Genomic DNA, 12,967 nt, shown 5'->3' with positions numbered 1-12,967 from the left:
TTTGGTATTGAGGGAGTTGCGTAAAAAGAATCTCTTATGTCAGATTGGATTGGTTATTGGGAATCTGCTGGAGACCACATAGTGGTTTTGGTATCGGTCTACCTGCAGATTCCTTAGATCTCAGTTCCTCGCGCTTTTATAGAAAAAGATAGTAGGATCAGTTTACCAACAGATGATCATTTCCAACATGACACTAGAGTTATTTTGATTTGCTGTTTTTGCTTATTTGAGGCATTCTCGCAACAACAAAATGGCAGACTACATAAGCCTTTTGGTTCAAGCTCTCAGCTAAAATTTGCACAAGTTGAGCCGCTCTGTTCAGCTCTCACCCAAAAGCCTTAAATCTCAACGCAAAAAACAAGAAACTGGTGATCCAAAATAACATTAAAAGCTTAACTCAGTCATGGACATAGTTTGATAATTTAAAACCAAGAGAAGCACTGAATAGAACTAGAGCTACTGCCCAACGGTCAAAGTACTACTAGATACGACCCATCTTACAAACAAGGACACCTATACGATAACTCATGACGCGGTAGCATTCAGTTCATGCAGCTCTGAATCTGTGATTGCGCTCCATTGCCTCAATGGTCACTGCAAAATATTAAGTAGCCAGGTTAGTCATTAGCCAAAGACAAGCCATCATTTAAGCATGTGAACAATGTTCAAAATCACAAAAATCAGCCACCAAATTGCAGTTTGAGAAGCGTATTTGTATCATTTTTTGGTTTATTTGCACAGACAAATTTCAAAAAGATTGTTTTAGATGAATTCACTAAGATAAGGCAGTAGGATATATTGGGTTGTCAATTTCTTGCCTGCTGTGGGGGCTGCTGCTGTTGCTGCTGTGGTGGCTGCTGCTGTGGAGGTTGCTGCTGCTGAGATGGCTGCTGTTGCTGCTCGTAACTGCCATAACCAGAGTATCCATAGTTTTGCATGCTAGGATCTTGCACATTGGGTGCACCATAGTATGCATCAGGACCCTGTTGATATCCATAGTAGCTGTTGCCATTACCCTGGTTTGCATCCTGCTGGGGAGCCTGACAAAACGATGTTTGGGTTAGAATGATACACACGTCAAGATTTAACAGCTAACAGCATGCCTATGTATACAATACCTGTTTGTTTTGGCTACGGCCCCATGAAAGACGAACATTGGAACTACCAATCTGAGACCCATTCAGCGCACTGATGGCCTGCTCAGCGCACGCCCTGAAAGTAGAGCAGTGATGAGAGCAACAATTAGGTCATGGATATTATTAGCTCGTATGTACTACTAGTAAAAAACCTGGAGATTTTCTTAACCTGCTGGTAAATTGGACAAATCCACAACGCTTGCCTACAGGAATCTTCACATAACCAACTTCGCCATATGGAGTAAAAACTTGCCTTAGATAGTTCTCATCTATATTGGAATCTAACCCGCCCACAAAGATCTATCGCACAAGTATGAATAATAAGGAAACATCAACTCTCACAATTTAGAAAAATATAACAAGGGACTCACTGTAGTATTGTTGGGATCATTCGCCGCCTCATTTACTTGAGAGCTCTGGTACCCTGCTGCCGTAACAAAACATACAGACATAATTAACTTCAGAAAGAATAACCATAGAAAAAATATGCAAAACCTAAAGCTGGCAAACCCAACTGGGTGCTCAGACCTACCACAGTAAACAAAAGAACGAATACACATGAAGCAAAAAATTATAAATATATCATCAATAACCTAATCATGAAGAATATGCAAATGCTGCCATTTCATTACAACAAATCAACCATCACACAAATAAGCCATTGTCAATCAAGGGAGGTACATCCCTGCTTCACAAATTTAATTCGACAATTGCATGTGTCAGCTTGGCTGTAAAAGAAAATGAAGCCTAGGAGCATGGCTGTCAGTAAACAGGTTAGCTTGCCGTCCTATTTTTGCGCAAATGCCATACTATTGATGAACTGGAATTAGCCTCCTCTGTTGCAACATGCAACACACACCTAATAGTGCTAGGAAAGAAACCATTTGTTTTAATATTTGTTGCCCAATATAATATGCTTAGTGCAGGCCATCTCAAACCTAAACCTTGTGCATCCAAAAAAAAAGGGAAGGCGACCAATTACTTGTGTCCGCAAGGACGGTTTATTCAAGGACTAATGGAAGATAGAACAAATGTTATGTGCACTACAAAAGATTAGGTGCACACACAAGGAATGGGAGGTTGAGGGAAAAGAATATTTAAGATGGGAATTTACAAACTGTTTGGGAGTCTAGATAGAGAATATCATTCGAAGTATATGACTGACAATGCTGGCAAATGAGATAGAAAAAGCTTCAAGTAAGCTATCTCAATGTGAGAACAGATAGACAGCACAATTGCCCCCCAAAGCAATTGGGAACCAAATTCTCGCAAAATTAAACACTGACCTAACTGAGGCCACAGATTACAGGAGACATCTATCTCAGCTGAAGATATTCCCAGGCACTAAATGAAGATGGCATGGCATCCTGCTTTGAGAAACATGAATTGTGTTTAGTTTATTCATTACTTAGTTGTGTTCACTTATCCCAATCTTTACAAATGAAAGAGCGGGAAGGACATATATCTGTTTATAGCAACAGTAGCTGTGCTGGCTACCCTGAACTGGACTGAGTAGAAAGATAAGAAGTGCTAACATAACACTCTCATCGAGGAAGCAAACAAGGAACAATCAGAGTGTAAACTGATTGAGCTGGCCTACAAAATGGTGTGCCCACAAGAGAGGATCTAAATATCATTACTCCTACAAGATTCTATACAAGCAGGTGACGAAACAGCAGAAAATAATTAATATTCTATGAGGAAAAAGTTTCCCAGTTCACGTACCATTAGTTGAATATGTCTGCTGAGTACCCATATTCTTCTTGTTAGCTGCAGGCCCAATCCTCATTTGTCTTGTAGACAATAGCACTCCATTCATCTCAGTCATAGCACGTGTCTGCTCATTTAGATCTCCAAAACGTACAAAACCATATCCTTTGGAGCGACCAGTGGCCCTGTCAGTAACAACATTAGCACCTTTAACTGATGGGTAGGTGGCTTTGAATATCTCTTCCAACATGGCGTCAGTAACATCAGCAGCCAAATCACCAACAAATATTGTGTGATCAGAACCATCGTCACCCCGCTTGTCACCAGCACTACAAGAAGCCCAGTTTAGCTTGAAAACTTGTTCAACATTAGGCATCATCTGCCCATTAAAGGTCCCAAGAGCATATTCCGCAGCAGCTCGAGATTGAAATTCAATAAAACCATAACCCTCAGGCTGCCCAGTATGTTTGTTGCGGATAATTTTCACTGAGGTGACCTGCAATTTCTAGAGAACATTAATACCCAATACATGAAGGAGTTGTACAAAAGCCAGTGCATACAATGACAATGTTTCCAAAAATACTAAGAAAAAACAATAAGTGAAATTATTATAACAGATATACAATATTTAATCCAGAGACCACACTTCCAGGGTGGCGAAAGACAATTGATGGAAATGTATAGAAGGCCAAAACATAGATAAATGAACATGCTACCATATACTACTCCCTCCTCCATAACTTAATACTCCCTCCGTTCCTAAATATAAGTCTTTGTAGGTATTTCACTATGAACCACATACGGATGTATATAGATGCATTTTGTGTGTAGATTCACTCATTTTGCTCCGTATGTGGTCCATAACGAAATCTCTCCAAAGACTTATATTCAGGAACGGAGGGAGTATATGACGTTTTTGACGCATCACTATCTTATATTGAGTTACAGAGGGAGTATTTAATATGACACCTTTATTTGTCTTTATACAGCACATTTATCAAGTTGCGCTACCTACAGTAGGTTTATATTGAGCATGCCGCGCATCACAGGTAAAGATCAAACAGTAATGCTTAAACAAGTAATACGACAGCTTGTAACCGTATTCCATAACATGTTTCAAAATAACAGCAAAGACTGATCTAAATTAACAATAATACATATGCTAGACTTTGCTAACCCCACAAAGCAAACACTGAGTCACTTCCTACGGTACATGTGAAAATAGGATAGAAAACGCTCAGTATGAATATCCCAACTCCCTACAGGTACACGGATAAAAAATACAACATAATCCATCATTTAAGTACACACATTGGAAGTGTAAATTTGTAATGCAACAATTCTCTCAGTAGATAGAGGAATCACCTGCTGCGGCCCCACAGGCGCAAAGGCGTTGTAGAGGTAGGTCTCATCCATCCAGTACTGGAGATCTCCGATCCACAGCGACCTGATATCCTCGCCTCCGGGAGGCGGCCCGCCAGCCATCTGCGCTCCGTACTGCGGCGGCGGCGGCGCGTAATGCTGCGGCGGCGGCGCGTACTGCTGAGGAGGCTGAGGCGCGTACTGCTGCGGCGGAGGCGCGTACTGCGGAGGCATATGCTGCTGCGGGTGGCCCCACATCGCCGGCGGGGGTCCCTGCTGGTAGTACTGCGGCGGCGCCTGGTAGTACTGCTGCGGCGGGGGTGCCTGCTGCAGAGGAGGCGGCGGAGCCCCAGAGGCCTTCGGCTGAGGCGCGTGCTGGCCGTTCATTGGCGGCTGGTATGTTGGCTGCATCGCGACGTATCGCCGCCTCCCCGGTTCCGGCGGCGGCTGATGCGGATGCGAAACCCTAAAAACCTCGGAGGGAGAGAGAAAAATAGAGAGGGGCAGGGTTTAGATGCGGTGGAGACGGGAGGCGACGGAAACCGTGGGACAGGTCAGAATTTAATGGGCCGGGTTGGGGGCCCAGCTCGATGTGGTAGTAGTAGCATGATTAGGATTCTCTCCCGTTTTCCCCGGGCCAGGCTGGCTGCGAATCCGAGGTCGTCCCAGCAGTGGTTTTGCCTAAAAAAGAGCAGTTTGATTGGTTTTGCCTAAAAAAAGCAGTTTGATTGGTGTAATGCATGTTTGTTTGTTTCCTGCGAGTTGGTGTAATGCATGTTGAATTCAACTGAGCATTTTTTTCGAGAAAACTTTCAATATATTCATCAACTGTCAAAGTAGTATAAATAACACCAAAACTAAAAATTACACCCAGATTCTTAGATCACCTAGCGACGACTACAAACACTGAAACGCGCCGAAGGCGCGTCGTCATCACCGCCCCTCCATCATCAAAGCCGAGCAAACCTTACTGTAGTAGAGAGTCGAGAAGTCATCGTGCTATGGCCTTGAGGACCAACGCACCAGAACAGAGACCGCCGAAAGAATCAACTTTTTTTTCATGATAATACATGTCTCATTAATAAAATAAAGATTCAGTTACAAGCCACGTAAACATCGACAATACATGACTGAAAAGATAGGATAATCCTATGCAAAAAAACAGCGCCTGTCCCTCTCCACTAAGGAAAAGGAGACAGATCACCTCTTCACCCAAGCTCGACGTGGCTCCATTGTTGATCTGCAGCTTTACGGACCTCCAAAGTAGCTTGCTTGAAGCAAAATCATTGCGGTTGAAAGAATCAGACCAGGGCAACAATGTCCCTGGACACACCATCAAACTCCAGAACTGACACCCACACACGACTATTGCTAGAATTTTGTCTATTTTGGACCTAGCCCAATAGCAGTTTCAGAAATTTCTAATAAATCCTAGAGACCCACGCAGCCCATTCGTGCAAGGCAAGAGGTGGAGCTAAAGTTTAGTCCCACATTGCTAGTCTAGAGGGAGTTGGACCTCTTTATAAGGGAGGTTCTTTCCTCACATGTATGAGGATGAGAACAAGAGGGACATCCACGTGCGCTGCTCCTCCACCGCCCGCCTCGCCACGCCACGCCTCATCACGACGCGCCGCGGGTTGCGGGAATGAGCCGAGCCGATGTCTAAATTTTTGCCACGCACGACGGGTATACGAAAGGTCACACGGAAGCTGAAAAGTTTTTGCGATAGTGGAGTTTGAATGCGAACAGTGCAGCCCTTCGGCTGCTGGCTGTTCGCTTCATCTTCGTCTCTTCGTTTCACCTTCCATCGCTGCCCTCTCGCCTCCTTCTCTTGCGCCTATAAAAGGGAGGTCGCTCCTCTCAGAGAGATGCACCAGAACTCATTCTTCCTCTCACCACCGGTTCCTGAACACTACGCTGCTACTACGATCTTCCTCATCCCGGCTTGTGGCGTGCACCGCAGGTCGGGACAGTAGGCCTCCGAAACTGCACCTCTTTGAGTCCTGTACGGGAGAAGGGTGATAAGGTTTTTGGGGAGCGCTTAGCGCGACTACTGACTTCTTCGTCACGGACGCCCCGGACTCCAACGACTACTTCCTCGACGACGACTACTTCCCCGACGTCGACAACCTCCTCGACGACATGGTTACCGAGGACACCGACCCCAAGTCCAGTGCTACTGTTGCTGCTGCTATACCGTGTGTGTTCTTGTTTTTCCTGTTAGAGGTTCTGCCACAGTTCCTTGTTCTGGTCTTTGCCCTAGACATGATAGGTTCTACTTCATAGATGCAACTTTGTAACATCCCAAATTTTCAATTTGGAATGTTATACTTAGATCATCATTGCATAGCATATTTTGTTGCATTGTTGGCTCGATCCTAGAAATTCTACGCAACTCAAGGACCCACGGAGAGAGTTGAGGATTTCGTTATTTTCATATTTGAGTTTTCTCAAATTTTGAAAATAGGATCATTTGATTTTATTTATTTTATCTTCACTTATTTCTACTACCAAAATTTCAGAGAGGGAATAAAATGACTTTCCCAAAATAAAGAAATAATGAAGATTTAATAAAAAAATCAAATAAGATTTATTCTGGAGTTTTTTCGCCTTTTTATTTGAATTTAGGAAAATGCGCGTTTTTCAAAATTGCATTTAGGCCCCAAATAAATGTTCATCTTGTTCGGCTTGACTTTATAAGACGGGGAAAATTTATTTCGGGATTTTTGGAGTCCGTTTAGTATTTCTTTTTATTTTTCTTCTGCGCGGAATTATTTAAAAAAAACACGCGAACCGCCTTTGGGCCGTGCCCGAGCGGGACTCCGCCCGAGGGCGCCTTTAAATAGCGCTGCCTCGAGCCCCCCAGGCCCGTCAGCCGCCGCTGCCCCAGCCCACTTGCCGCCGCCTAGTTTTCCGTGCCGCTGGTTTTTTTTTTAAAAACGAACGGTTTTCTTCAGTTTTCTTTTCGGTTTATTAGATCGATTTTTTTTGTTCGGTTAAATAGCGAGCATTCGCTCGTTCGTTCGTTTTAACGAACGTGTTCGTCAGATTAGGTTAGTTAACGAACGCTCGTTCGTTAACCCGTTCATCGTTTTTCTTTTTCTCGGATTTAATCCGTGATTTTTTTTATCGCGATTCCTGATCCGATTTTCGTTTTAGTATAACTTTTCGCTCGTTTATCGGAATCAGGCGATTCAAGCGCATGGAGTTTCGTCTCGAAACCCTCTTTCCGAATAATCAACTTAAACAAGTTTTTGCTTCTGTAAAAATTGATTTAGATTCAAATTAGTAGAACGAAGCTGTTTTCTTTCGCCGTTTGATTTCCGTTGCTTTGTTTGATTTGTTTCTTTTTGCAAACCGGAGTTCTTAAGTTGAAATTTCTGGTTAGATCTTTTATTCGAGTATTACCTGTGCATTAGATGAGTATTTATTGTATGTTTATTTGTTTGTCTGCGATAGAATACCCGGATTGCGCCGCACTTTGAGTCTCTAGGTTTCGCGGATCATCAGCAAGGCAAGTAACACTTTGATCATACTTTTCTCATACCCAGCTTTTATGCATTAGATCAATCCTCAAACATTGCATGATTAGGATCTAATTAAATTGTGGGTTATGGGAAGTAGTTGAGGTAGTACTTATTACCTGTTTTATTTTCAAACCCCTGGGAGTTACTTCTACGTTTGCTTATTATGCCATGCTATGCTAGTAGACGTGGATTGGGTGAGTGAATTTCCATGATAGATGTGAAATTGTTAATTTAATGGTTTACTTAAGGTGGCAACTTAAACACACATCTGGGTGGATTGAGGCACCTGGTTTCCAGGACTTGCCTGTTTTTCTTCGGACCGCCACCCAGGCTCAAAGGGATCATAAGATTATTCATGCTAGAAACTTCCGTGTGCAGCCGCATGCTATTATGGGCTCTAGCATAGATGATGTAACGCCCCGGTGTAATGATGCTATAGTAATCCCTGGGGTTAATATAATCCTTTTGCTAAACAAGTGTTTGTTCATCATTGTTCTTATCTTTTTCAAATTCTAGTTGAACTCAAATTCAAATTCTGAGTGAAATTCAAAATTGGTCAAACATGAAAACTAAAATGTTCATCATGTGCCAAATAATCCACAAGTAATATTGGTGGTGAACCAACATTTTTGCAAAGAGTTTGAGTGGTCTAAACTACTTAAAACAGTGACCTAAGAAATAAATTAAATGCCTTTTTAATTTATAAAAATGGCAAACTTTTTCTAAAGCCTCACAATCTTTTTTTGGCAGTGCCCAATCATTATTTGAAATTGTTTTGGCCAGTGGCATAATTTTTGTAAAGTCAATAGTGGCTAAAAGCAGAGGCAAAAGTTGCTAAAAAAAGAGAAAAGAAAAGGAGAAAAGGAAAAAGCAGAGGGGAGAGAAAGCCCCTGCCCCACTTGGGCTTCGGCCCACCCGCGCTAGCTGGCCTAGCTAGGCCGGCCCATGCCCCCTCCCCGATCGCTCTCCCCTCCCCCCTGTTCCCCCGGTGCGCACCGCTACAGGGGCTCGTCGCCGCCCGACCACCTCGCCGGCAACGCCGCGGGTGGATAAGAGCCTCCCCTCCGGCTCCTCGAGACCTTCCCCACCTACCTCCACCCACTCCTAGATTCCCCTCGCCCTCTCCGCCTGCTCGTTGCCTCTCCCCTCGTTCCCCGTCCACCACCGAGCGCCACCGTCGCCATGGTTGTGCCACAGCCGCGGCCACCGGCCACCCCGCGCCTCACCAGCACGTCCACGAGACGCGCCGACGACCTCTACCTCGACTACGCCTCGCCATCGAGCTCGAGGAGCACCGCAGGCCACGGATCGAGTCGTCTTCTTCCTCGACGGCCGCCGACGATCCCCTTCCTCCCCGGCGAACTTTGCTGCTCCTAAGCCACCAAGGGTCTTTCTTGACCGCTCGGTGAGCTCCACTCCGTCCTCTCCCCTCTCCTTCCTCGCCTCACCGCGCCCCTAGCCGTAGCTACCGTCCTAGCCGTAGCGCGCCTCCGCCGCCGTGCTCGTCACCGTCATCCTCGTCGATGTCGTGCTCACCCGACCTCGCCATCGTGCTCTGGGACTCGCCAGGACCCCGTAGAGCCTTCCCAGTAGTCCTCCCGTGCCCTCCAGCCGCAGTTCGCGCGAGGGCCGAACTCCGGCGTCCGCTCCGCCGCTCGCCGCCGTAGCTTCCGGCCGTTTACGGCCGCACCGCTCCCGTAGATGGATGCGGCGTTGAACGCTCGTCCAAACGAGCCTAAGCACGCCCCGAACGGAGCGCCGTAGCGTTCTTCCGGCCAAGTTCGGCGAGCTCTGCCGCATTTTTGGTCGCTGGAGTTGTCTCCGGCGCCGGCCGCCGACGTGGCACACCTGGGGCCACCCCCCGGGTCACTGCCAGTGGGGCCCCTGGTCCCCTGTTGACCAGTTGACCTGGTCAACTATGCTGACTGGGCAGGCCCCAGCCACTGACGTGCGGGTCCCACCACTTAATCCTCTAACTAAGAGATTCTAAAAATTAAAACTAATTAGTTTAGTTAATTAGACACTGACAGGTGGGCCCAGTAGTTTTACTAACTAAATTTAGATTAGTTTAAACCCTGTTTAACCCACTGTCTATGACAGATGGGTCCCCCATGTCAGTTTTGACCGGTCAGCCGTCCTGTTGACTGTTGACGTCACTATGACGTCATGCTGATGCAATATTCCTTTTCTGTTTTTTTAATAGTTTCTGAAAATGCTTTAACCTTTGAAAATTCATAGAAAATAAACCGTAACTCGGATGAAAATGTTTTCTATATGAAAGTTGCTCAGAAAAATCCAACGAATCCGAATACGCGGCCTGTTCATCTGTCACATGCCCCTAGCATGCTGAACATGGAACTTTCCCCCTCCGGTCATCTGTTTGACACAGGTCCGGAACCGGGAAAACATTCGCGGTTGACTTCCGCCCTCGTCGGTATCGTGTTGCGCCACGTTAGAACACGTCTAGCTCTGCTTGTTGTCCTAGTATGCACTTGTTTGCTTTATATTTACTGTTTCTTCCCCCTCTTCTCTCCGGTAGACCCCGAGACCGATGCCTCTCCTGTGATCGACTACGTCGACGACGACCCCCTCCTTGCCAGAGCAACCAGGCAAGCCCCCCTTTGATCATCCCGATATCGCCCATTCCATTCTCTCATGCTTGCATTAGATTTTTCTATTGTTATTGTTTGCTCCTATTCTGATGCATAGCCTGCTTTTGTAACCTGCTTATTGTTACTGTACCGGCTTATCCTAAACTGCTTAGTATAGGTTGGTTAGTGATCCATCAGTGACCCCCACCTTGTCCTTGTTGCCCCTGCTTCATCATTGAAGACCCGATCAACGGGATCGAAGACCAGGACCCGACACCTCACGTCACATCATGTCCCTTCGTTGCTCGACTCTGCAGTGTTACTATTGAGTGCCGAGGGTGAGACCTCTACAACACTTCTGATGTTAACCTGTAGTGTAGCTATTCGGTCGTGGTCATCGAGGGTGATTTCCTCCTTAACCACTTCCGATACGGCTCTGTCGAGCAACCCCTCAAGTGTGAACCTCGAGGGTGATTCCTCTACGTTCACCTTGATGATTACATTGAGTGGAACCCCCCGGGGGTGATTCCTTGGGTTTTCCTCTTGATGTTTGGACACACGGATACTTGGACTTTACAACTGTTACTTGGAAAGTGATGTGGAGACGGGTTGACCTGGAGGGTGCCCGCGAGATAATTACGAGGCGTGGCCGGGCATTCTTGGTCCTTGCCGCAAGTCCTCGAGACGGGGCAACGGGGTCACATCTTTCGTGAGTCTCTGCTTGTTACCGCGCGTTCCTAATCCACTACGATTTGGATATTTGATCCGAGGGGCCTCTGGCCTGATAGCACTAACCATCACGTGGGCATAGTATGGGCGTTCTGCGTCGTGTACATCAGCCGAAGCTTAATAGACGTCAGCGACGGAGCGGCGCACGCCGGGTTGGACTGGTAAGCTCCTGCCTTTTTAGGGAGGTAGCTAGGTCTGCTCACCGGCCGCCCACGCAACGTGCAGGAGTTCCCGGGGCGATGGCCCATGACCCCTGGGGGCATAGTTTTAGTCCGGCGTGCTTGACCTCTCTATTAAGCCTAGGTCGGGTTGCGGTGTATTGTTTGGCCGAGGCCGGGCATAACCCAGGAAAGTGTGTCCGGCCGGAGTCAATCGAGCGTGGTGGGTAAGTTGGTGCACCCCTGCAGGGAAGAACTAATCTATGCATAGCCTTTCCTACGGTAACGGACACTTGGAGTTGTATCCCGATCGATACAACTAGAACTGGATACTTGTGATGAGAACTGGATGGTGATGAGGATTTGATTGTGATGATAACTGGATAGTATGGCTCTGGGATTGCTTTCTCGCAGGGAGTCGAGAAAGGATCTCTGGCCGAGGTTGATAACACTACTACCACTTTACTTTATGCTACTCTACTCCCTCTTGTTTGCTGCAAGATGGTGGTTTCCAGAAGATGCTAGTCTTCGATAGGACTAGGCCTTCTCTTTATTTTGGCATTTCTGCAGCCCAGTCCACATATACAACCCCTCTTTGATAATGTTGCATCTGTAGTGTAGATCCTTGCTTGCGAGTACTTTGGATGAGTACTCACGGTTGCTTTGCTCCCTCTTTTTCCCCTTTTCCATTCTTCTCGGATGACGCAACCAGATGACGGAGTCCAGGAGCCAGATGACACCTTTGACGACTGCTACTACACCGAGGGCGTCTACTACCACGTGACGAAGACCGCCGATGCCCAGGAGTAGTTAGGAGGCTCCCAGGCAGGAGGCCTTGCCTTTTCGATCGTAGATGCTTTTGTGCTAGCCTTCTTAAGGCAAACTTGTTTAACTCATGTCTGTACTCAGATATTGTTGCTTCCACTGACTCGTTTGTATTCAAGCTGATGTATTCGAGCCCTCGAGGCCCCTGGCTTGTAATATAAAGCTTGTATTATTTTAATTTGTGTCTAGAGTTGTGTTGTGATATCTTCCCGTGAGTCCTTGATCTTGATCGTACACATTTGCGTGTATGATTAGTGTATGATTGAATCGAGGGCGTTACAGTTGACTAAGTCGTGCGAACTCTTACAGGGTAGACTAGCAGATGTAGGGGATGTAGGTTGGTACGGTCTACCCTTTACGTAAGGTGCGAGCGCTTCTGAAAGACTATGTCTCGGTCATCCGTTTCTCAAACATCATAAAGTGCGAGGAATCAAACGGAGGCGATCGAGTCATGTGGGGAAAAGTGCGTGTGACGCCCGGGTAATTAAGCTACAGTAATCCCCGCTAATGATGCCACGTCACCTCGGTTACTGTGGATAAACTCGCGTTAGTTCGAAACCTAGTTCGAATTTCAAATTCAAAAATCGAGTAAACAAACAAAGTTTTCAAACTTTAAAACAAAATTGTTCGGACCGTGTCAAATATTGCATAGATAATTATGGTGAAGAAACAAAACTTCTATAAATTATTCCAATGCACTAAAATAATTAAAACAGCAGCTAAACCTATTATAAATGCCCTTTTGAAATTTATAAAAATGCGAACTAAATATTTTAAAAATTCCAAAATATATTATGGAAGCGGGCTAATTTACAACCTCCCTTTAGGTACTGGTCTTATAAATTTACAAAACTGAAAACTATTAAAAACTATAATAGAAAACAGAAAAGTAAAATAAAATAAAAACAGAAAAGAATATACAAAAAAAA

At 45.7% G+C, this 12,967-nt stretch overlaps 1 protein-coding gene across 2 annotated transcripts; it reads right to left on the bottom strand.

The window, feature by feature from the left end:
* Positions 1-352: 352 nt before the first annotated feature.
* On the bottom strand, positions 353-4,737 carry LOC119363475 (polyadenylate-binding protein RBP45-like). 2 transcript variants are annotated; one of them, XM_037628837.1, is made up of 7 exons: positions 4,212-4,737; positions 2,862-3,342; positions 1,508-1,563; positions 1,306-1,436; positions 1,119-1,212; positions 819-1,040; positions 353-594 (listed from the first exon to the last, which is right to left on the bottom strand). In XM_037628837.1, the coding sequence occupies exons 1-7, from the start codon at positions 4,617-4,619 to the stop codon at positions 592-594; spliced, it is 1,395 nt and encodes a 464-aa protein (XP_037484734.1). In that variant the 5' UTR covers positions 4,620-4,737; the 3' UTR covers positions 353-591. The 2 variants fall into 2 exon arrangements, with proteins under 2 accessions (XP_037484734.1, XP_037484735.1); XM_037628838.1 differs by having other exon boundaries at positions 1,508-1,560.
* Between the last annotated feature and the right edge of the window lie 8,230 nt (positions 4,738-12,967).

The sequence above is a fragment of the Triticum dicoccoides genome, chromosome 2B (assembly GCF_002162155.2).
Source record: "Triticum dicoccoides isolate Atlit2015 ecotype Zavitan chromosome 2B, WEW_v2.0, whole genome shotgun sequence".
NCBI classification, from domain to species: Eukaryota; Viridiplantae; Streptophyta; class Magnoliopsida; order Poales; family Poaceae; genus Triticum; species Triticum dicoccoides.
This window is presented reverse-complemented; position numbering and strand designations above follow the sequence as displayed.

What these genes read in the sequence shown, in the direction of transcription:
- LOC119363475 (XM_037628837.1), bottom strand. Translation starts at nt 4,619, where the DNA reads ATGCAGCCAACATACCAGCCGCCAATGAACGGCCAGCACGCGCCTCAG. An exon ending in CGCCTGTGGGGCCGCAGCAG is followed by an intron (nt 3,343 to 4,211) that starts GTGATTCCTCTA and finishes TAGAAATTGCAG; the next exon opens with GTCACCTCAGTGAAAATTAT. An exon ending in TTTGTCCAATTTACCAGCAG is followed by an intron (nt 1,213 to 1,305) that starts GTTAAGAAAATC and finishes CTCTACTTTCAG; the next exon opens with GGCGTGCGCTGAGCAGGCCA.